General features: G+C 38.4%; 1 protein-coding gene across 1 annotated transcript in view; it reads left to right on the top strand.

The window, feature by feature from the left end:
- LOC145992121 (ubiquitin-protein ligase E3B) overlaps positions 1-14,059 on the top strand; it is a 70,070-nt gene extending 56,011 nt beyond the window's left edge. The window contains exons 15-18 of the mRNA XM_083128370.1: positions 773-902; positions 2,294-2,458; positions 6,478-6,589; positions 8,538-14,059. Of these exons, the coding sequence (XP_082984496.1) occupies positions 773-902; positions 2,294-2,458; positions 6,478-6,589; positions 8,538-8,710 (580 nt within the window). The 3' untranslated portion in view covers positions 8,711-14,059. The remainder of the gene's footprint in view (positions 1-772; positions 903-2,293; positions 2,459-6,477; positions 6,590-8,537) is intronic.
- The last annotated feature ends 11,524 nt before the right edge of the window (positions 14,060-25,583 follow it).

Raw genomic sequence — 25,583 nt, 5'->3', positions numbered from 1 at the left:
TTGTGAATGTCCATTCATCAATTTTATCATTTCATCACTCATCCCCATCTTCGCAAATTAGCCAAGAGGCACAAAACGCGAAGTAAAATAAACTAAATCAAATAAAAAAAAAAATCAAACATTACCACATAATGACTATTGATTCTCGTTGCTATAGTAATGTTAGAATTCCAAATATCTGGTTTATACAGCATATAGTGCAATAAATAACATAAAACATAATTAACGTTGTACAAAGTAATAATTATACATATTTTAAACGTTAATATAAAGTGATTTTTATAATATGAAATTAATAATTTCAATAAACATATAATTAATTATATTGTGAGGATCCACAGGACCGTCACAATGCAAATACCATTTCTCTCCTGTAATTTTCTCAAATAACAGTCACATGTCCAATCAAGGCAAAATCATGTTAACCAAATTTATACATTTTGTTAATTGCATTCTAAAGCTCCATAACATACACTAAATTTACCAGAAGAATTTGGTAACTATAATGTTGCCAACATTATTTCATTTACACTAAGTTGTTGAACATCAAAGGTATTCTGGCTGTATGTTCAGTTCTTATTTATCTCCGTCACTATTTCTGCTATCACAAATACTGCTTGTGATTCTAATCATATATTTTTGTTGTTGTTTTTTATTGTATGCTATCATTTTGAGGTCATGACGTGGCACCTTTTATCTTTTGCAGATCAATTTAAAATATGGCGATGTTTTTTTAATTTTTTTTATTATGTATTATTCCTCTGTTTTATAGGATCAACTACATCCATCTAATGGCCCATTTTCGAATGCATACACAGATTAAGGACCAAACGGCTGCATTTATCAGGGGATTCCGATCCATTATCAACCCCGAATGGCTATCATTGTTTTCTACCCCAGAGGTGAGTTACATGATAGTGAAAACTTATCTGGCATGGGAGAAAAGAAAAAAGTTGATAAGTACATGTGCGGTGGAACAAACTACTAAAATCTTTACATGGTGATACATAAATACACGTGTGTCAGTAATTTGGAATATTTGTGGAGTATCAATCATGAAAATGCAAGTAGTTATTACCTAAGGTAGTTTTCAGGCTGATGCGACATGACAAGTGTTATGTGACAAGCGACACATGACAGGGATGGTTCACACTGAAGTGACAAGGGAACTGAGCATCTTTAGTCTATAAGCAAACATTCACTGTGTGAGTCATGTGTGAATAACAGACCAAGGCAACATGGTGCACATCATTGAGTAGATGGCCCGGTCTGAGCAACATGCAACCGACAAGCGACATATGCAGCTTGTTGTGTTGCTGTTATTCAAAAGGTTTGTTTTCACTTGACATATCATTTGTCGCCTATCAAATGTTGCTTGTCCCCTGAAATCCCATGCTGATTTCAGTGCAAAATTGTGAGTTTAAAATTCAGTAGTTTTCCTCACTTCATATTATGACATATAGCTTGTTCATCAATAGAAATATGATGATTCTCTTGAACATTATTTGAGCCACATTATATTCTCAAAGTCATGCAAATACCCTATTGGGACAGGTGGTGTCCTGGCTTGTCATTTAAGGGTTAATATTCTCATAAAGCAGAAGCTATGCTATATAATCAGAAGTGAGCTCATAACTTAGTTTTCTATCTTGAATAGACAATCTACTAAATAAATATGAATAGATGCTAATGGGCATGCACTCTGATGGTAGCGAAGTAGGTGTTCAAGAAATAACCATGTTTTCATATGAATTAAGTCACCACTAGCATAGTTTCCAACTTAGTAACTTATACATATGTAAACACTTGTATGACCTGGCAAAGTTGTCTGTCAAAGTTTGTTTGAAGTCCACTTTATGCACAGGTGCTAACTAGGACTGCACCTACAGTTTAAAGCAGGATTTGAACTACTATGTGCCTGCACGGAGTATTTAAACTGGGACCCCTTGATTACAAGGCAACATCATTGCCAGTATGCCATTAGAGATCATGACACTGTATACACACACATGTTCACGAGAGTATGGGTGCATTCATAAACAGCTGTTAATTTTCTGAGAACTTGCTCTTTTATTTTTGACATTACATCTGCTATAGTGATTCGTGTGAATAATGATAATACAATTGTCATTTTTTGTAAGGAATGCTCAAGATAGCTGAGAAACAAGTAGAAACTTAATTGTTATCCATACAATCCATTAATCTGGTGATTGATATGTAGCAAAATTTTGTATTCTGGGTTACCTGCTTACATGGACTCAATGCATTTGCTTCTTTTCCTGTGCACTTTCAGCTCCAGAGGCTGATATCAGGCGACAACGTGCCTTTGGATCTCAGAGATCTCAGGCGCCACACACAGTACTACGGAGGCTTCCACGATTCACACAGAGTGATCAGCTGGCTGTGGGACATCCTTGAGAGGGACTTCACTGAAGAAGAAAGGAGACTGTTTCTTAAGGTAGCTAATGCTGTTTTATCCTGACGATCACTTTAGTTTAGTCATTATGCATGTAATCATGTTGATTCTCTGGTTAGCATCATCATATTAGTAATGCCTCCCATCCTCACCACCATGATTATTCATCACTACAGGTATATCTTTATTTCATTTTATTTATTGTAGTGTACTCTTTCACCAAAATCTTACAAGTTATCATGTTGAAATTGTCTAACTTATTTACACAGTAATCACTATATTTTAGTAGGAACGAGACTGATTAATCAGCTATAGTGATTCACTAATCTGCTATAGTGATTTGTGTGAATAATGATAATGCAATTTATCAGATTTTTTGCTGATAATTTTTCTAAAGATACTGTGACCGACTTCGCCCTTAGAAATATATGAACAAAATTCATATTCACTGAGCTTTAAATAAGTTATAGCTTTCTACATATGTACAGCTGTTGTCAAATTTTCAAGTGAGAGAAGGGAGTGTGGGCGATGCAATCAGCTGTTTACCATATAATCCTGCCCTTGCATTACCAAAATGTGCAACATTCGGTGCTAATTGTTTGTATCATCATGAAGGGGAGAACCGTACATAACAAAAGCAGGGACGTAATGTTCAACATTGTTGCAATTTATGTCATTCAATCAAGGGGGGGGGGGGTAGTTATTCATATGGCAACATGTGGGCACAAGTGAAGGGGAAGGGACAGGGGAAAACAAATGACTGTCCACTTTAGTTCCTGAGTTTGCCAGGGTTTTTATCATCTTGGTTGAGCTGTGGTTTCCTTCTCTTTTTTTTTGGCATGGTCTTCCGTAGTGGTCCAGATATATGTATGCTTAATGGGGAGTTCAATGTATCATTGTGAGGCTGCAAATTGATTGTGTGCTGCTTTCTATTAGAACTTTGCACCAAGTGCTTAAGAGTGTTGCAAAATTCTGTTCAGGTTCTCCACAAGAATTTAAAAATTGGATTAGTACATTACTAATCTGCTCTCTTAAGCCAAAATTCCCTGACTCCATTTCAGAAAATTTCAAGAAAATGAACAAAATACATTTCACCCTTGTCTGCACCTTTTAAATAAATTACAGGAAGACATAAAATGATCATAAGGATTCATTCATTCATTCATTGTTTACTGCCCAGGGACAGGCCTTTTCTTGCAACCTCTATGCTGTTCGATCCTCAGCTCTTCGTTTTTTGCAGCGTAGGACTCATTTATTTTGACGTCTTCAATCATTTGGAATCATCTTCTTCCCTGGATCTTCTTTCCCTCGACCATTCCTTCAATAGCATCCCTTAGGATACAGATTCTTCTCATCCAGTAGCCCAACCAATTTCTTTTTCTCTTCATGATTATGTCCAGCATTGATCTCTTTTCCCCAACTCTGTCTAGCACTGTTTCATTTCTCAGTGTTTCTGTTGATTTCTCCCGTTCCATTCGTGTCCATAACCACATTTCCAGAGATTCAAGTCACTTTTTCTTAGTGTCCATATTTCCGCACCAACAAAGCATTTCATTAGTCTTTACCTCAGTTCATTGTTCATAGATCCACAGAAAATATTTTTCTTTCTATTGAAGGCTTCCTTCGTCGTCGCTATCCTTACTTTTATTTCTTGGCTGCAGTTCATATTATTGCTTGTGATGCATCCAAGACATTTAAAGCGATCTACCTGATCGATTCCCTTTCCTCTGATACTCACATTTGCCTTCCTCTGCTTTCTTCCGATCACCATTGCTTTCGTCTTATTCACATTCATTTTCATCCCACACTGTTCACAGTGGGTATTCATTTCTGCTAGGATGGCATTTATGTAGGCTTACCATATTTTCTTGGGTCCAACCCAGGACATATTCGCGATCAACTCGTTACTGCTGAATTTCAGTTTTTTTTACAAAAATAAATTGAAATTACGTAAATGCCATAACACTTTATTGGAACATAAAACTATAAATTGTACAAGAAAGAATATTAACAGTAGCTAATAAGCAGTAGCATTAATAGCACTCCTATGTATAACGGTTTTCACGTGGTCTTCAATATCACCTCTTCCTTTATGTGCAAGAGAAAATACTCCAGTACAGAGTGTACATTGCACACGTTCACTGTCACTGTCGTTACACAGTTTCAAGAATTTGTATTGCTGCTGCAGGTTAATGTTAAATACACACTTTCTTTTGCCCTTTGCCAAATGCAAAGCCCAACACGTGCAGACGAGTTATTTCACACGCTTGCAAGACCACCAAGATGCTCACAGAAGTACAGAAACGGAACCGCTCGGAAGTCGATATCTCGAAGATAGAGAAGGTATAATCGATCCTTATAATTGATTGATCCTTGCCGGTCATAAATTCTTGTAGTGAATATTCAGTACTGGTAGGTATTTTCATGTTCAGATTCTCATAATCCCGGACATTTTGCAATCCAGGACATAACCCCGGACAGCACTAAAAAACCAGGACTGTCCGGGCTAATCCCGGATGAATGGTAAGCCTACATTTATGGTTCTTTCATTTTCTGCTAACAGGGTCATGTCATCCTCAAATCTTATACAAGATATTTTCCTTCCTCATACTGTTACCCCTCCCTTGTTATGGAAGCAGTTTCTGACTATTTCTTCTAAATAGATGTTGAATAATATAGGGGAAAGGCAGCAGCCTTGTCGAACCCCCTCTTCCAATTTCATTTCCCTGGCTCATTTCTTCTCCTATTTTCACTTTTACACGTTCTTTCATGTATAGGTTGAAGATAAGCCTCCGTTCCTTCCAATCTACAGTAATATTCTTCAGGATCCCTGAGAGCCTGGTACAGTTCACTCTATCAAAGGCTTTCTCCAAGTGTTCTCGGTAGTCCTATGACATATCTTGTATTGTAAGGATATTGATTGATTGATTGATTTAGATTATTTTACTTCACTTTTTCTACTAATTTGCGAAGATGGGGATGAGTGATGATGTGATGAAATTGATGAATGGACACTCACAAACATCCACGCCCAGGCCGGGATTCGAACCCAGGACCCTTGGTGTCGTAGTGCGATGTGCTAACCACTTTGCCACGGGGACCGGCGTATTGTAAGGATGTGTCTTCTTAAATTTTAATTAAAGATACTGCCAAGGGCAAAATTTATTTCACTCATTTTCTCAAAATGTTGTACAATTGAGTTAGGGATTTTTGTCTTAGGAGAGTAGTAGTAATAATAATCTGTTTTTTTTTTTAAGGGATCTATTTTGCCATGCAATTTTAAGTTGTGGACTCTCTTGGTTTAGCTAATACTGATGATTTCAAACTCATTCAATACTTTTTCAATAGGTCAGATTGGTGGCTGAACTCAATAAGTGGTCAATTTTTGCCATTTTCGTGGTTCGAGTCCCAACCTGGGCATGGGAGTTATTTGTGAGTTTCTTCTAATCATCACTCATCTCCATCATCACATTAGCCAGAAGTGGCAGAAAAGTGGTGCTAAATAACAAATTCAGAAGCAATTGTTTCAATATCCATATATAGTGTATTGAGAATATGGCACTTATATGTTACTGTGTTGTACAGGGTGTTCATAAACTTGCATTACCATGTGGGGAAACAGCTTCAATTCCATACATTTATGTATTCATCAAGGATATGTAAAATGACTGCAAGTGTAGACTGTCTTGCAAGGCATCGCATATGCAGCTTGCATGTCGATTAATTTTTCCTGTTAACACCTTCACTCAAAGGTGACATTTGACACTTTGACATTTCTTGTCTCGTGGCCACATGAGGGAGGATCTGTCCGGAGTAACTGTTCAATGCTTATCTTCGAAGACCTGCTGTGTGTGAGCATTAACTGCCAGATCAGATGTACTGCATGACATTGAATACAAGCTGCTGCAGTATGCACCCTACGGCTACTCATTTTTCTTCTCCACCTGGAAAGAAGAAGACGATTACAAACGTTTCCCCATAAGGTTGCGTTTGTTTTGAACACCCTGTATTACTCGGTTAGTCATAGCTGTTTAATTTTGCCGTTGCCCCCTACAAAACAGTTCGTGACAAGCTGCTCCAAGCCACCTCTCCTGGGGTTTGCACATCTGGAACCTCCATTCTCCATAAGATGCGTTGAAGTGGGCGACGATGAGGACACTGGAGACACAATAGGTATGTGCAATCAAGAACTTATCGTAAGAACTTTAGGGAGCTTTCAGACTGAAGTGTCACGTGTCGCTTTCAAGGGAACCCACAGTAATCAATTAAAGCTTTCGAACCGAACAAGCTGCACATGTTGCTCGGACTGGGCTGTACATCGTGTGGCCTCAGTCTATTATTTGCACATGCGTGGTGATGTTCGTCAATAGAGTAAAGGAGTCCATGTTGCTTGCAGGGTGTTTACCACCCTGGAAATGACAGGAAAGTCAGGGAAATTTATCGTGTTTTTCAAAAAAATCAATATTTTTGTGGAAGTGAACTAAAAATAAGATCGTGAACGAAGAAGAAAAGGGCAGGCAAGAAATTTTAAATTTGTTGCGAATAAACTGATAAAAATTACTGGCAGTTACAGTAGAAATTGCATATTAAAAGCTCTAGGATCCTGTTTTGAACTATTTCCAACTTGAAATCTACTACAGTGACTGTTGGCATTCACCACGTTCTTGTTGCAATTTTTGGGATTAATACATATATTTCTAATTTTTACTACAATTATATGAGCAGCTCAGTTGTAAAACTTGATAACTTACACTCCATTCAAAATTGAGTTAACTTTGGAATTGGTTGCTGAACAGTCTAAAATTGCTGTACAATAGTGAATGAAGTTCCTTCAGTAGCCAGATACACACGGGAAGATCTGAGTAAGCCACAATGCAATAGACGAACTTCCATCTGTATTTTTCTCAGTTTCATTCTTTTGGGGGTTATCAAATTTTACTCCCGAACCACTTATATATTATTTATGCTATGATTGTCATGATTTTTCTTAAGGAATTCTTTGTTTATCATTTGTCAATACGTGGCAGGTATTACACAAAAGCTCACCCCCTGATCCAACAGTCAATTTCTGTTCAGTTTTCCTTTTCATTTTTTAAACTTGTGTTTAGTGGGTCTCTTAAGTGTGGTGTTTAGCAAAAATGCAGTGTCCTCCTTACAGCAAAAGTGTAAATACATGTTACTTAGTAAAAATTCTTGTTTCATCTCTCCACACATACCGGGTGTTTCAAAAAATTTGATTTAATTTTGTAATCTTATAACGTTACCAATTCTCGTGCAAATGATCTGAAAATTTAACAGTATGTGTAGAAACACCTCAAAAGTCTATATGTAATGTGGCATGAAGACAAATTGGATACATGTCTTGTTATTAGTGATCAGGCCACATCCCACACGAATGGCAAAGTCAACAAGCATAAAGTTTACATTTGGGGTGAAGAAAATCGCCATGCCACACTCGAGCAACTGAGAGACTCACGAAAGGTGTCTGTCTTCTGTGCCATCTCCAAGAATCATCTTCATGGCCCATTTTTCAGTTGCGGGAAATGTTACCGGTGATGATTATCTGCAAATGCTTCAGACCTGCAACAGGTCGGGGCACCATCTCACTGGAAGCTCACTGTGCAGGTAGATCTCAATGAGACACTGCCAGTGCAATGGATCAGGCATGCTAGTGATGAAGATAATGTGCTTTTGAAATGGCCACAACACTCTCCAGACCTGACCCCTTCTCTGGGGGCTATGTGAAGGGCCTCTTCTATGTCACCCCTCTTCCTACAAGCCAAGAGAAACTCCAGCAGAGAATCACCGCCACCCTGGAGACTGTTACCACAGACATGCAGCAGCGTGTTTGACCGGAACTGGACTACCGACATGGCATGTGCCGTGTCACAGATGGTGCGCACTTGTGAACAATCATTTGTGACATCCACGTACCTTTGAATTTCTTATTAAATTTTTTATGCATAAATCGTATTGAGTTAAACATTACACCTTTGCAGTTTCCTTTACCTTGACTATATAGTTACTAAGATATTTACATCCGTAATGATATCAAATTTTTTTGAAACATACTGTATAACAGCTGTATCGTACTCTTTCCTGTACAATGTGTTTTTTGCAGGCAGTGTCATTCGAGGCTTCTTCACAATAAGGAAAAAGGACCCACTAAACCGTCTGCCAACGTCCTCCACATGCTTTAATCTGCTCAAGCTTCCCAACTATCAGAAGAAAAGCACGCTCCGCGAAAAGTTGAGATATGCAGTATCCAGCAACACGGGCTTCGAATTGTCATAGTTCATAGTGGCTGTAGAACTTCCGTTTTTGATTTGTTTGTAATTGTAAATATTGTTTCTGTAAACATATCTGCATTGTCAGTGCACATTTATTTAAGAAAGTTTCATACAAGAAGAGTTATGTATATTTATATATGTCATATATATATCGAAGAAAAAATGTGGATTGTATGTGTGTTAATGGATACACACCCTTGTAAATATATATATATTGTATTTTGGTATGCTCATCTGAAGGTTTAGTATCTTTAGGATATCATGTTGACACTTGCATATCTGGTAGAATTGTGAATTGTGATGTTACTTGTTGTGTTTCTATGGTTTATAGTATCTTCCACATACAGAGACTGAGAGTGTATAATGACTTGTGAATGTAGGTAGGTGACATCATATTGGAAACTCTTGCAACTGGGTATGTTTAAGCATTTTAACCTTTTTTGTTAATTTTTTTTTAGAAGCAGGACATCTGCAGAGAGACTTGGTATTCATTTATTTTTGTTTTCTTATTCAATTTTGCTGTAGTATGTTGAGAATGGATTGTGAATTCAAGAAACTTATGAAAGGACCACATCTTAACTTGTATGGAGTAGTACACAGTCTGCTACCATTGGAGTTGGCTGTTTTGTAATTCATTTTTTGGTGTGTACATTGCATATTAGTCGCGCACCGTAGTTATGCAGTCTAAGGTGCAAGCTTTGAGCTCCAGCTACGGAATGCATGCAGGTTCGAGTCTTCTGGAGGAAGCATAACAACTTTTCCTGAGATTTTGGACTGTGCATGAAACCAGTGGCCACCACCCTCCATCGTGAGGAGCTACGTATGAGTAGAATAACCCGGTCATTAAAAACCTATGACAATGACTGTGGGTTCGTTGTACTGACCTCTTGTCACCCCGTAACTGATTGGATGATCGCCCACCTCTGCTGAGGCATGTGGGAGTGAGGACGACAGTCAGTAAATAGGCCCTGGCATAGGCGTAACTTGGCGGGGCCAAGGGGGCAAATTAAGGATACATTTATTAACCTCCTGGGTCCTGAGTAGAAAAGTATTGAAGAGTATCTTTTATGATTGCGGAAATGTAACTTATTTAGCAAAATAATTCTGAACTTTTTACAAGATTGAAAACTTGTCGATCCTGCCTCCCAAAGTCCCAAGTTTGATTCTGCCCCCTAAAAGGTAAGTCTCAAATTCGATTCTGCCTCCCCCTGCTAAAAGCAAAGTCCCAAGTTGATTTTGCCCCTCCCTCGGAGTAAAGTCTCAAGTTTGATTCTGACCCTGCAAAGTTAAGTCCCAAGTTTGATTCTGACCCTGCAAAGTTAAGTCCCAAGTTTGATTCTGCCCCTCCAAAGTTAAGTCTCAAGTCAGATTTTGTCCCTCCAAAGTTAAGTCTCAAGTTTGATTGTGCCCCTGCAAAGTTATGTTCCAAGTTTGATTCTGCCCCTCCAAAGTTAAGTCTGAAGTTCGATTTTGCCCCCTACAAAGTTAGGCTTCAAGTTACGCCGATGGGTCCTGGCCCTCAAGAGCTGTTGCACTATGAGTTATTATTATGTAAGTATTCCATTGCAACTGTATTATATCAAGTGAGAGAGTTTGATTTAAAATATTCATGGGTTCACTTTTGAGCCTAGGCATGTGAGTAGGAAGAATAGGGGGGGGGGGGTAATGGATAAGTAATGATATTAAAGTAATAAATAATGGTTTGTTTTATTATTATACTTAAATTGATTTTGTGAACATTTCATGTTCATGGGGGAAGGGGGCTCAATATTTTCACTTAGGAAGCATAGAGGTATTTTATACCAAGAATATTATTTAAAAAAAGATGAAGGATTTTGAAGTAGAAAGTTCCAAGCAACAAATAAGGCATTACTTGTTATGTAATAATTGGATGTGTCATTAACAGAGTGGAGGTGTTTAAAACTCTTGTATCAATTGAACAAAGACTAACATTCTACGATAGGATATTTTCATAAGACTGTAGAAGTTCATTCTAATGTTGGACCAAACTGCTTCATTTGCTATCCAATATTTGTAAATATATATATATGCATTCAGTTTGCAAGCTTGTTGTGTAGTAAAAGTTTTAGTTTAAGAAGATCCGGAAATTTTATTTTGATTCTGCTTTCCTTTGGAGTAAATAGGGGTTCCATTTTCACACCAAAGTTATGACATGTGAATAATTAAGCCTAAAAATACACTGAAGGTATACAGGAATTGAATTGTTGTGGGGTCTTACAACTCTATTTTTTCTCAGGACTGAATGTACCTTTTTTTTATAGCTATGGCTGGCTGGTGGTTCATGTTGCAAATATTCAGTTGCAAGATAATCCAGATAAGAGCTACCTATCTGTGTGTGCGTAAATGTTTACGAGTGCGTGTGAGAGAGAGAAAAAGAAAGAACATAAAATGCACTAACTATAAATATTACATCACCATTCATCACTGAGTAATATTAACAGATTGTACATTGTTCCTTTTGTTCTTCAGTTATTTATCAGCAAATACAGTTTGTAAATATTGTTGCTAGAACTAATATGATTTGTGTCTTTTTTTTTTATATATGTATTGTGTCAAACTGTTATATAGTTTTCCAGGTGTGCAGGAAAAAAGATGTTTATAGCCTCCACTGCTTGTGTGTCTGTAGTAAGTTGGCTCGTAATGTGGTCGTCTGATTATGGCAAAGTGAATACATGTGTTGAATGGCCCACTGCTAAGTTTGTGAGCAGTAATACCCTAATTCGATATTTTTTTCTGTTATTTTTCTTTACTGGAGTAACTGGGATGCCATCGAAACTTGAAGGTTCATTATTGCAGTTCTGGTGAGTAGATTCATACAACAGTTTTTTTTTCTTCTTACAGTCCCATCTGTATTAGTCTCATCATGTACTAATTAGGGCTCAGCCGATGCTTTGAACCACTTCCCACCCATACTGTTATTGATGCTTGAAAATTGAAAGTTGTTCAAAATATTATTATTAGTGAATGATTAATTTTCTCCAATGATAAGCATCAGTTTACCATAGTAATGTTTTGAAATATCAAAAAATTACATCAGAATATGAAAGTACCTGGTATAAAGGGTGAACCAAAAGTAGGTATGTAGTATATAGTATATTTGTGGTGGGATAATGGATAAATAATGATATGAAAGTAATAAATAATGGTTTGTTTTATTATTATACTTAAATTGATTTTATGAACATTCCATTGATGGTTCTTTCCAGATATTGCAATTTAGTTAGTTGAAACTTCATTTTCTGTGTAATACTTTTGGCCCACCCTGTATAATCACAAAATATAATTTATTCACATAATATTGGTACAAAATCAATCGAAACATCGAATTTTGCATAACTTTAAGGATAATTGGACTCTGCCAAATTGTCTTGTGACATTTTCTGCAGACCCCAAATGCTGTTAAAGTATCGGTCGTTATCGTTAAATACAGCCAGTCGATACTTTCTGATACTGATACATTGGTATCTGCTCAACCCTAGGGCTAATTGAAAATGAATTGGTTTAATGTTTCTGTTCAGATATTCTTATTATGTCGTCAAATTTACGTGTTTTACAATGTATGGAGCATCAGTAATCTGGCCACTGCTACACTTGGTTTTCTGTATGGGACAAATTGGTAGACACCAAAAACCTTTTGTATTCTCTCTCCTTGTATTACCTTTTAGAGATTCACAAGCAAACAAATTTGAAGTCATTTACTAAGTGGATCCGTAAAACGTGACTAAGAATAGAATACTGTAAGTTAAGAGTAATTGCACATATACCAAACACACATAATCATTAAACATAAATTTAAGTGCATACAGCCCAAGATAACTCGGGATAAAAATCAGTACTTTTTTGGACTTATACTTCTGCATATTTTGACCAATTTTTGAAGAGATAATTGAAATATATGTTATTCTAGATTAAAGTAGTAAAAATAAGAATACAAAAATGTGACCCTTCCCAAGGAATAGCGAATTTGTTTTGTTCCTTAAGGGATAAAATCAAAACAAATTGTACAGATATACAGGATGGTAAAATCAAATTGTGTCAATTTGTAGATATAAACCTTTGATAATATGTTCAAACTTCCTCACAAAGTTCACCATATATGAACATTGGAGAAGTTAATCTCTTATAAATCTCTTATAAATTAACCTGAATGCACTGCAAAATTTGTAGATATTGTAGGCCTTTTACAATCTGTTATTTCTCACAAAGTTCACCATGCATGAACGGTGGAGAATTACTAATTTCCAAAAAACATTGCTCTTTTTCACAGCACAAATATTTCACCAATGTGCAGGAAAATGTAGGTTTGGTACCTTCACTGGCGGCAGTTCCACTTTCAAATCAATTGTTCTCTTCTGGTTCCCTGATTGTGTTTGAAACTTTTAGACCTCCTAGTTGCTAGTCCTTAAGGGGTTAAATATGTGGAGTGGGACCTTGCCTGCATTTCGTGCTCAACCGTAAAACTTGTAAAAGTAAAATTCAACATTGATTTTGCCAGGGATAGTAATTTGCAAACATGTTACTTTCACATACTAACCAGCTGAATACTATTTTGTCGTATGTCCATCTGCACTACAGGAGAGCTGTTTGAAGTTTGTCGTATGTGGATTTTTGAATACGCTAGAAGATTTGGGCAAATATCTTACTGTTAAATTATCAACATTTTATGTTGATAATTCACACCACTTGATAGCCAGATAAATTGCTTCGAAATTGTGATCCATTAACCTGACAAAAAGTGGAGGTATGACAAAAGTGGAGATACGACAAAACAGTATTCAACCAGCAAATTATTTTGTTAAAACAATGAAAGATACATAATGGGCCAGGCAATACATGTAATCACTATTGATAAAACACTTTATTCATACATTGTTTAGATGTATTATATGGCATAGTTGATGTTTCTAACATTTAACAAAGAAATATTATTTATGAGTTACTCAAATCATCCTCTTTTTAATTTTCAGTGTTACAAGTATAAGTTTTAGCTTTCAAGATATCCGATTGTGTGTGTATATAATACCTGTGAAAGAAGTGTAGGTTATTGAACTAGCTGTGATAACTTTTGTAACTTCAGAATATCAGGAGTGAATGCCTTGTGTAAGATAGAACCACACGTACACACACCTTCTAAATTAAGGTATGTTTTCTAAGTCAAATTGTATAGATGAATATATATATATATATATTTACACTTTTCTGAGTACTCCTATACAATTTAGTGTTTAGTAGCTAAACAAAGATCAACTGAGAAGGAAAGAATGGTGCACTTGTTCTAGTTAAGCAATATGAAAAAATGTACTTTTCAAAGCGAAAGATAATAAAATACCAAAGATTGTACTGTATTCGTTATTGTTTTCATGGTCAAGTGTTGCTTGTCAAAGTTAATTTTTTATTGTGCGTTGTTAGTGGATCCGCAGTGGTCTAGTGAGTAGGGCGTCTGACTAAAAAAGAAGACGAAAAAAGGGGGGAACCCTCACCCACATACATTTGAGGGTATATATACCAGGACGTCAGTTGCATGAATTTAACAGTTCCCCCGCCATTTAATTTCTCTCATTTATTGGTTATTTATTCATACAATATACATGAGAAAATAACCATGATAGAATAATACACATATATTACAACAGAAATAAAATAATATATTGCATGGTACTTAATTTATTGTAATTGTTTATTTTAATTGTAATAATTAAGTTGGTAATTGTTTGTTAAAAAAACTGCAACACGAGAGACCTGATTCGATTCCCAGGGTGGAATTTTTCCGGCCTTGACCCCCTGCATAAAGTGGCTCTGGGGCTCACCCAGCCTCAAATCAATGGCTACTTAGGGGGGAGAGGCATGGTAAAGGCAGCCAGGGTGTGGTGCTGATCACATCATCTCCAAAATGTCTGAGATTGAGAATGTGTGGGGTCCTACCACCACATCTAAATGTGCCTTCGTGGCACAGTGCTTTATGCATGGGAAATGTACTTTGACTTTTTTGGGTAGTGGTTAACAATATGTTGCAAATCCAATGACTATGAGTTCAAATCAAAGTTAAGGTGCAGGGAAAAATCACTAGTGAATGGTCGTTTTTACTTGAACCTATCTCCAGACTTATTCGTGAAGATTCTTCCCCGACCAGGACCAGGGACCTGGCAAGTATTCTACTAATCTTCTGAAGTGGGCTTCTTTACCACAGTATCATATGGTTGATTTTTTTTCTTCTTTGCTCTGCTTTTCTGCTACTTTTGACTAATCACGAAGATATTTGGATGCCTTTTCCAACCAGCTCCATGCCAATAACGCCCACATAGACCAGTGCCAGGGTGATGTGAAGCTGTGTTTGTACGTTCCCCTTTTCAAAACCCACTTTCGACCAAAAACGCAACCCCTGCAGTGTCATATTACATTATGACTTAACAAAACAAGGTGTTTACCAGCCTGGAAAACTTGGAGAAGTCAGGAAAATTTACTGTTTTTCTGGAAAAATCAACATTTTTGAAGCAGTTCACTCAGGTTTTTGAGCAAAGAGAAAAGGAAAAGCAAGATTGTTTTTTTAAAATAAATTTGTAGTGGACAAACTATACTTCAATTTAGTATATTAAGTATAGCTGGTGGTTACAGTAGAAATTTCATATTAAATACCCAGGGAAAGGTCGTGTTTTGAACAATTTTTAAGTAGAGATCTGCTACAGTAAGTCGCTATTGGCATTTACCAGTTTCTCGTTGCAATTTTTGGTTTATTTTTGGTTGAATTTACAAGTGAAACATGTGTTACTAAATTCTACTCTAATTATCAGACGAGTATACGAGGTGGGGCTAGAAAAATAATGGATTGATGTTGCTGTCGACAAACAGCAAGCATGTCAAGGATAAGCGGTGCATGGGTGTATAACGTGATATTTTGCCTATTGGCTGTGTGATTGCCCAGGGTGCGCGGTGCTCAGTTCTTCTTTAGTTTGTGGACGAAGTGAACCGTACATCTGTGCTCCATCGGAAAAGAAATTAAGTGTGAAAGTGGAACAGCGTATCAATCTGAAGTTTCTTGTCAAACTCGGAAAATCTGCCACAGAAACTTATGGTTCTGATGAAGGAAGTATAAAGTATACGGAGATGAGTTTATCATGCACTCAAGTATTTGAGTGGTTTCAAAGGTTTAGAGAGATACGAGAAGTTATTGCAAACGACAAGCATCCTGGACAGTGTTGTGCGATGGAAACACATATGTTAACAAGATTAACTGCATTTATTACACAAACTCACAAACAAAGTAATACTTTACATTATAACGAAACTACGTTCACCATTCCAGGTCCTGTTTGCACAGACTCATGTCTAGCAACAGAAGCTTGTTTCTTTTTCCTCTAGGAAGCAGCACTACATTCCTCCCAGAGTTACAAAAAAAAATTAACAAGGGTACCCGTATCTGTCAGGGGGTACCTTAATCCTGGTCGATCTTCTAGGCACATGAGGAGTGGATGTTGGTCGTGGAGCAGCGTCAGCATCTTGGGGTTGATGGACATCAACGTCTGGTTGAGGTGGGGTAATTTTGGAATCTGAATTTCGATTCTCCGCCGCGCCTTCTGGTCCGGGTGGACTATCATCATCCCAGGTTTCTGGATGGTTTTGTTGTCTGTGTGTCCTGTGACGAATCCAACGTGAATGTACCACTCTTTGAGTTCCATCGGCAAAGCGCACTTTGTATAGGTGAGTGCCACCCAACCTTTCTACAATATCTGCCTCGTTGAAGTTAGGTGACAAGTGCTTCGGTGATTGAACCCATATGGTTTCGGTAGGTGAAAATGTCCTGTATGGTTTGCTGTGGTTGCTCCTAGGTTTCAAGAAAGGAGGAGCTTCTGTCCTCTCAGCATCTCGGTTATGATCACCACGTATACAGTTCCACCATGTTCTTGGACTGAAGGTGAGGACTGAGGCTGCAGGAAGACTACGTTCCTCTCCCAACCGGGAATTCCTCAAAAACAGCAGGTACTCCGCTAACTTTGCATCGAACTGTAAAGAAGTCAGATGTGGATGTTCATGCAACACCTTCAACATGCCAGTCTTCACCGTGCGTACGTACCTCTCTGCAAGCCCGTTGCTAGGACTGTGGTACGGCGGTATTGTGATGTGTTCGATTCCGAACTGCTGGCAAAAGGAACGGAACTTTAGGCTGATAAATGCCGGACCATTATCCGAAACTATTGTTTGTGGAATTCCGAGAGTCGAGCATGACTGAAGAATCCAGCGTATGGTCTCTGGTGTATCTAACGACGATACTGGCCAGACATCTATCCAGTGACTGTAAGCATCCACAAGCAACAGAAACTTCCTCCCAGCCAAGAAGAAATGGTCTACGTGGAGTCTTTGTCCTACGGATCTAGCTTCTGGCCACCTATTACCTGAACTTTTCTTGACTTTCGGACTTGAGGATCCACAAGTTTCCTCTTCAACTGATCTTTCCTTGATAGAAGACAATCCGCTATCCGATGTATGTGCAGCATCTTCACTTAACGGCACGTGTATGGTGTTCGACATCGGCTTCATTACGACTACACCAGTGTTAGAAGAAATGACTGGATCTGAATTCGACTGCGAGTGTTGAAGTTGCTCAATATCTGTAGATATCCCTACCATAGAACTTGCCGACTCTGAGCGTAACAGTAGCGTTCTCCAATCCGGAGTAACGATATCTAACCAGGTACGGCCTATGAGTGGATAATTTAGATGTTCCTTGCACAAAATAACAGGAAGTGAGTAAGTCGATCCAGAGTGTGTAAGTTCCAGTTCAGCTTGTCCTTGCACTGAAAGAGCATGTTTCCCTACGCCATATATTTTTATAGAGGAATGGTTAATATCAGTCATTGGAAACCAGTTTCTGAATGAATCCGCTTGGAACAGAGTTACGGCAGATCCTGTATCGAGCTCACATTGAATAAACTTGCCGTTAATAAGTAAATCCTTTAACATTGGATTCCTTGATAAAGAATAATTGGACGTAGGTGACCCGATGATGTGTGAGTCACAACTGTATGAGACGACACTAGGTGACCATGTTGTTTGCTCATCAAGTGAACTTTGAGATGTTGACATCTGTAAATTTGTGTGTTCAGTAATTTGCCCTACGTTATTACTATTAGGTTTCCGTTTAAACTTCTCCCTCTTCCTACACCGCTTTTGCCAGTGACCACGTTTCCTACAGAATGAACAAACAGAATCCTTGGCTGGACAGTTGTCTTTAGAATCATGTTTGTATGTACAGTTAGGACAGCTGTAATCAGTATATTTCATTCCGTGAATCGTTGGATTAGACGAACTATAAGTATGTTGTTTTGTATGTTTGTCCCCTGACACTGTTCTTTTTGGAAATTGGGTTGAGGTGCGTGAAACTGCTGACTCTTGCTTTACACTTTCTGATCGTATTAACAATCGGGTTTCTTTCTCTAACATTTCATTTTGTAATGTCAGTTCCTGACATCGCTGAAAGGTTAGTGACTGTACTGAAAGCAACTTTCTTCTAGTAACTTCAGATCGTATGCCCAATACTATCTGTTCAACTAAAGCTTCGTCCAGATAATTGCCGTAGTTACATTTTGTGGCTTGTTCCTTCAGCCTTATGACATAATCAGAAACGGTTTCACCTTCCTCTTGTACACAACGTCGAAACTTATATCGTTCAACAAACTTATTAGTTACAGGTTTGTAGTGTGACAAAAGACTATCCTTTAGACGAGAATACGACAGATTCTGTACAAGGTCTGGTGCGACTACATTTTTCAAGACTTTAAATGCCTTTGCACCTATAAAGGCGATGAGTATAGGAACTCTCTGATCATCACTGAACTTTTGAATGATACACAACTGTTCGAAACGTAAGAGATAATGTTCAATGTCCTCTGAATCTTCGTCGAAAGCGTTAAATGTCAAGTTTGTGTACATATTTATGACTGTAAATCCAAACGTTTAACCTAACAACTATGAAAAGTGAGTTTTCACGTATAATTATACTTGATCTGCATCGGATCACAATGTATCTATGAACGTGACAAAGCCTTTGTACGTTTCAAGATTATAACTTGTTTCCACGTTAGAAGGAATCTTGATATATATATTTACACCACACTATTTTTTGTAAGACTTAAACAATGTAGACGGTAATTCTTACTGTGTTATGACAAATTGCGTCAAACCGACACGTTTATGATTGTTCCAACAGTTTGTTGTACGAATGAGGACAGTCCGTCCGAGATGAAAAAAAAACTTACGGAAATGTAAGGTTCTTGCAAATCCTGCAAACCATGAAGAGTAAAGTTCTTTTATACCGACTGCGCCATAATGTTGTGCGATGGAAACACATATGTTAACAAGATTAACTGCATTTATTACACAAACTCACAAACAAAGTAATACTTTACATTATAACGAAACTACGTTCACCATTCCAGGTCCTGTTTGCACAGACTCATGTCTAGCAACAGAAGCTTGTTTCTTTTTCCTCTAGGAAGCAGCACTACATTCAGTCTTGCACGTCAAAAACGGAATCAAACATTGCAAATGTCGGTGAATTGATTCGAATTGTGTACCCGAAGGTCAAACTGTCAACCAACAATATTTCATTACGATGCTGACGACCCTTCGTGGGCGAGTAAGAAGACGACGACCTGATTTGTGGAAAAGAAAGTCATGGATTCTTCATCAGGACAATGTTTCTGCCCACACAGCATTGTCAGTCAAGGCTTTATTGGCCAAGTATGGGATCCCAATGTTAGAACATCCACCCTATTCACTGGATCTTGCTCCATGCGACTCTTTTTTTTTTTTACTCCCAAAGGTCAAATCAGCACTGAAAGGAACCAGATTTAAGACCGTAGAATCTGTGAAAACAAAAGTGACGGAGGTCATGAACATGGTTTCGGAAAATGATTTCCAGCACTGTCTCCAGCAATGGAGATTCGTATGGAGCGGTGTATCGATAGTGCAGGGGAGTACTTTGAAGGGGATAATGCTCATATTGTACAAAATAACTAATAAAAGATTTTGTACCAACAGTCCGTTTTTTTTTCTAGCCACACCTTGTATTCTAGGCTAGCTTCAAAGCCCAAACAAAAATACAGGAAATAATTGACTAGCAAATGTGACATGCTTCACTCTCACATAACGACTGCAGGGAAAAATCACTAGTGAATGGTTGTCTTTAACCTATCTACAGACTTCTTCGTGAAGATTCCAGCGCCTGCTTAGCAAGCTACCTACCAGTGACATATTTGTGGTGGCTTCTAGCCCAAGTGCTGGACAGAAAAGTCTTTTCGTCATTCGTCGCCAGAAAAACTTCAAGTCTTACTTCAGAAAAGTCTTTAGTTCATCCTGGAGATGTTCATCCATCAGTGTTGCCAACAATTTGAATGCAAAATCTGCTAAAATTCAAACTCTGCTAAATGAAATGTATATAAAAATGTACACATGCTTAATTGAGGACAGATCATATTTTCCATGTTGACAAACATACATGTAAAAGTTTGCATGAGGAAACATCACACAAACTTTAACTAAATGATGTAGATGACAGCCAGCTGTAGCACTTGCTGTACCAGATTTAGCGATTTTATGATGAAATTGGCAAATTGTTCCCACCGCCTCTTGCAATTCTGCTTTTGTTGCCAGACAGAAAGAAGACTTTCCCCTTGCGGTTGGGGTTCCTTTGGTAATTTTTTTTTTGGGGGACCCTCCACTCCATGGCTTTGAGCCTGTCCACAGCCAGGAAATTATAAGAAAAGTTGAAGTGTCGTCTTGAGTTCTACAAAACTGGATGGAGAGGAATTTTTAAAATCTTTCCCGTGACAAGAGAGTGAAGTATGGCCTGTGTTGTTCTGTCCTGTGCTGTATGTGTGTGTGATAAGGTAACAGTTGGGCTGAAAAGTTCGTAGGCTAACATAGTAAAAAATATTTTTTTGACAAAATTCGATTTTATTATTCAATATAGTTGCCTTCGAGGGCGATACAACGATTATAGCGGTCATACAATTTTTCGATGCCATTTTTATAGTACGATTTCTCTTTAGCCTCAAAATAGGCCTCAGTTTCGGCGATTACCTCTTCATCAGTGCTAAATTTCTTTCCAGCGAGCATTCTTTTAAGGTCTGCAAACAGGAAATAGTCACTGGGGGCCAGATCTGGAGAATATGGTGGATGGGGAAGCAATTCGTAGTCTAATTCATATAATTTTGCCATCGTTTTCATTGATTTGTGACACGGTGCATTGTCTTGATGAAACAGCACTTTTTTCTTCTTCGAATGGGGCCGTTTTTTCGTGATTTCATCCTTTAAACGCTCCAACAACGCTATGTAATAATCGCTGTTGATGGTCTGGCCCTTTTTGAGGTAATCGATGAATATAATACCATGCGCATCCCAGAATACTGATGCCATAACCTTACCAGCCGACTGTTTCGTCACGTGCAGTCCACTCGGCTGACTGTCGATTGGACTCTGGAGTGTAGTTATGGAGCCATGTTTCATCCATTGTAATATATCGACGGAAAAATTCGTGTTTATTACGGTTGAATATCGCTAAACATTGCTCCGAATCATCAAAACGTTGTTGCTTTTGATCGATTGTGAGCACGCGCGGCACCCATTTTGTACACAGCTTTCGCACGTTCAAATATTCATGCACAATATGTCCAACACGTTCCTTTGATATTTTTAAAGTCTCAGCTATCTCGATCAACTTCACTTTACGATCATTTAAAATTATTTTGTGGACTTTTTTGATGTTTTCGTCGGTAACAGCCTCTTTGGGGCGTCCACTGCATGCATCGTCTTCGATGCTCATTTCGCCTCGTTTAAATTTAGCAAACCACTTCTCAACGGTTGATTTTCCTGGTGCAGAGTCCGAATAATGTTTATCAAGCCAAGCCTTGGCTTCAACAGTATTTTTTTCGCCAAAAAGCAATGCTTTATTAACACACGAAATTCTTTTTTATCCATTTTTTCACAATAACAAAAGCTGCTTCACTCACAATGCTATATCTCACGAACTAATTATCCGGCAGCTGTGAAATTTATACACGTATCTTTTGAAGGTTAGTACTAAGTAAAAATCACATGTATTTAATTCTAGTAACGCCATCTATGAGTCAGCCTATGAACTTTTCAGCCCAACTGTTAAGAACAAATGGATATAATCCATGAACTCGTGGAACTCTTTATGAGGATATACTTTAAATAAATTTGTTTAGCGTTCATAAAATGAAAAACACCTCATCTGAAGAAACATTTTGTGAAAAAGTGACCCAGAAATTCACAGACATGAAGAGAACAATGGAGTTTATTTTCAAGTAATTGATATAAGGTAAGAAGTTATAAGTATACCACGTGAGGCACCTAAAAGTACCACCTGAAATAGCGAAGAAACCAGAAACAGTAGCGATGTGAGGTTTGCGGGAAACAATAATATCAAATGGGGCTCGTAAAGCGGAGGTATGGGGTGGGTCGAAAAATATCGACAAATGGGGCATCTGCAGCAAAGTCATATTTTTTTAAATGGAACGATATACAATAACATGCTATAAAAGAGCACACGCAGAGAAACACAACGCCGTTGGTCTCATGCATCTACTGCACATAGGAACGAAGATATGGCCATGTGAAAATATGTAAACAAACTAACAAGTGGCCCACTTGACCGTCAGTACCACGGCATGTAAGACTTCTCAGGTGCCTGACAGAACTGCCTTTACGCAGAGCAAGTTTTGATAGCAGGTCCACGAGATCACGTTAGTTCATAGCAAGCAGTCGTAGTGGTAAGAGCGAAGATTATGGTGTTCACAAACATAGAAAAAGCGGACATGATCCTGATTTATGGGGAATGCCGAAAGAATGCCTCAGAAGCCTACCGTGTGTACGCAGAGAGATATCCGAACAGACGACAGCCATCTCGATGTCTGTTTGGTAAGTTATTTATTAAATTAAGAGACACCGGAAGTGTAACACCATGAGCACGTGTGCGGAACAAGCCAACTACAGGTGAGGCAGGTGCAACAAATGTTCTCGCTGCTGTTGCTGTGAATCCGCACGTTAGCTCCCGTAAAATTGCCAGGGATGCTGGGATGAGTCAGCGAAGTGTATTGCGCATTCTGCACACACACACAAGTTTCACCCATATCATATCTCCCTCCATCAGGAACTTCACGGGAATGATTTTGTGGACCGTGTTCGGTTTTGCACATGGATGTTACAACACGACACACCCGATTTGTCACGTATCCTCTTCACTGACGAGGCAACTTTTACCAATCATGGAAATGTCAACCTAAGGAACATGCACTATTGGTCGGTGACAAATCCACATTGGCTTCGCCAAGTGGAACGCCAGCACCCATGGAGTGTGAACGTGTGGTGTGGTATAGTGGGTGAACATCTCATTGGCCCTTTTTTTAAACAAGGGATACTGAATGCTGACCGATACATACAGTTTTTACAACATGAACTGAGTGTACTATTGGAGGACATACCACTTCAGACAAGGAGGGAAATGTGGTACCAACATGACGGGTGCCCAGCTCACAGTGCAAGATGCGCTACAGCATGTGTGGAAAATACATTTCCAAATCGTTGGATTGGACGTGGAGGGCCTGTCAAATGGCCGGCTCGTTCCCCAGATTTGACACCGTTAGACTTTTTCCTGTGGGGAAAGCTGAAGGACATTGTCTACCGGGATGTGCCAACAACTCCAGAGGATATGCAACACCGCATTACTGCGGCCTGTAGGGACATTCCCTACGAGATGCTACATTCTGTGCAACGATGTTTGCGTGGGCGCCTCGTTGCCTGTATCGCAGCTGACGGCCACCACTTTGAACACACACTTTGACAGGTTTTCGCTTCTTACGCAGTGGTTCTTCGACATACTGTCATGGTCATTTTCATTATGCTGTAACACTGTGAAATACATGGTGCTGACGATGTCTAATGTATTTTTTCTTCCTTTAACACGTTCTGTCTTCATCTTGTCCAATGGCTTCCGACATCTCATACTTGTACATGCCGTGGTACTGACGGTCAAGTGGGCCATTTGTTAGTTTGTTTACATATATTCACATGGCCATATCTTCGTTCCTATGTGCAGTAGATGCATGAGACCAACGGCGTTGTGTTTCTCTGCGTGTGCTCTTTTATATTATGCATGTTATTGTATATCGTTCCATTTAAAAAAATATGACTTTGCTGCAGATGACCCATTTGTCGATATTTTTCGACCCACCCCATACCTCTGCTTTACGAGCCCCATTTGATATTATTGTTTCCCGCAAACCTCACATCGCTACTGTTTCTGGTTTCTTCGCTATTTCAGGTGGTACTTTTAGGTGCCTCACGTGGTATAAGTCTAATGTAAATATTGCATATAGTAGGCTGCTAAAAAATTGAAAACCGTGATTTAGGAATATACTTCCAATTCATGAAGCTTTCCTGATGAGATTCTCTCAGGCTATCGAGCAAGTGAGTTCTGGAAAGATTTCCGAGCTTTCTAGAGTTAATGCCACTCATCTTCAGGGAAGAAGTGCAGTGCTGAGCATCAACCCCGTTTGCATGTATTTGGTGTGGGAAGTTCCCGATGTAGATGGCAAACCAATTGGAAACCATGTCTGCTGTGTCCATGCTATTGAATGACTGTTGCTAACCATTCTGGGTTCAGTTCAAGCCCCGTGTCATGATTGCAATTCTTCTTTTGTCCATTAATGACTATTGCTTCCTTGGTAATATAGTTATTCAACTATTTTATTATAAGAATTAAAAGTTGTTCAAAATATTGAACTTATGTGACTGTTTTAAAAAAATAGAAGTCATAACCACCCATATTACTCCTTCACAAATTCCTGGCCTCGACACTACAAATGAAACAAGGATGACATCATATTGCTGAGAGAACCTTCACGTTGAGTATGTGAATTGTTGTGTCACTCACGTCAGACAGAGGCTTGCCAACCGTTGAACTGTGCATGCTTAGCTCGCAGTCTTTTGTAGGTAAATTATGCACGACATGAATCCTGTCTGTGACCGAATTCTATCTTCCTTCATTTTCAATATGTAGAGTTAACAAGAAAACAATGTTTCGCAGTTTCTAAAGAAAACCCCAATTTAATTGTAATATTCTATTACTATGAATAGCAGATGAAATAGTGCAATGTATTTTCAACACATAAATGGGTAGGAGCATATAAGCAATTCATCAAGAAGGGTGGTGTGGTCCATTCGTTATGATAACCTCCCACCACATGAGGGGTCCCCAGTTCGAATCTCCTCTTCGGCAGTTTTATTAAATGATAGAATGCCAACTAATGTAAGTCTGTGAAATATCACTGGTCTACAAAAAAAATGTTTGTGAATGTTACAAGAACAAAACAAGCTGTTTCTAGAAGTTGCTGAGCTCCTGAATGCAGATCTGATTTCAGAATTTCTCCATCGGGCTCAGATTTCCTGTAAAAATGTTTTTTTGTATTTTCCTACCTCAGCCTATGTTCTATATGTATTGGTCGAAAGGACTCGCTTTCACAAAAGTGCTACAAACGTAAAAGGTAATAAATCTGTTTCAGTATACAAAGAAATGAAGTAAATGAGTAACATGAAAGTGTATAAACATACCTAAAAATGTTTCCTTCCCGATTTCCTACGAAACTTTGCCTCAGGAACATCTGTTCCATTTACCTTGATACCGCTTTTCCATTAGAGAAATGTCTTGGTGAAACTGTTCATCGTGTTCGTCACTAACGGCACCAAGGTTAGTTGGGAAGAAGTCCAGGTGATCATTCAAGAAATGTAAATTTTAGAGACATGTTGATACATTGATATGATCTAATTAGTCCATGTACAAT

This window comes from Lepisma saccharinum, chromosome 9 (assembly GCF_977018435.1).
Source record: "Lepisma saccharinum chromosome 9, izLepSacc3.1, whole genome shotgun sequence".
Taxonomy (NCBI): domain Eukaryota; kingdom Metazoa; phylum Arthropoda; class Insecta; order Zygentoma; family Lepismatidae; genus Lepisma; species Lepisma saccharinum.
Note: the sequence above shows the minus strand (reverse complement) of the source record. Positions and strands in the feature narration are given on the sequence as shown.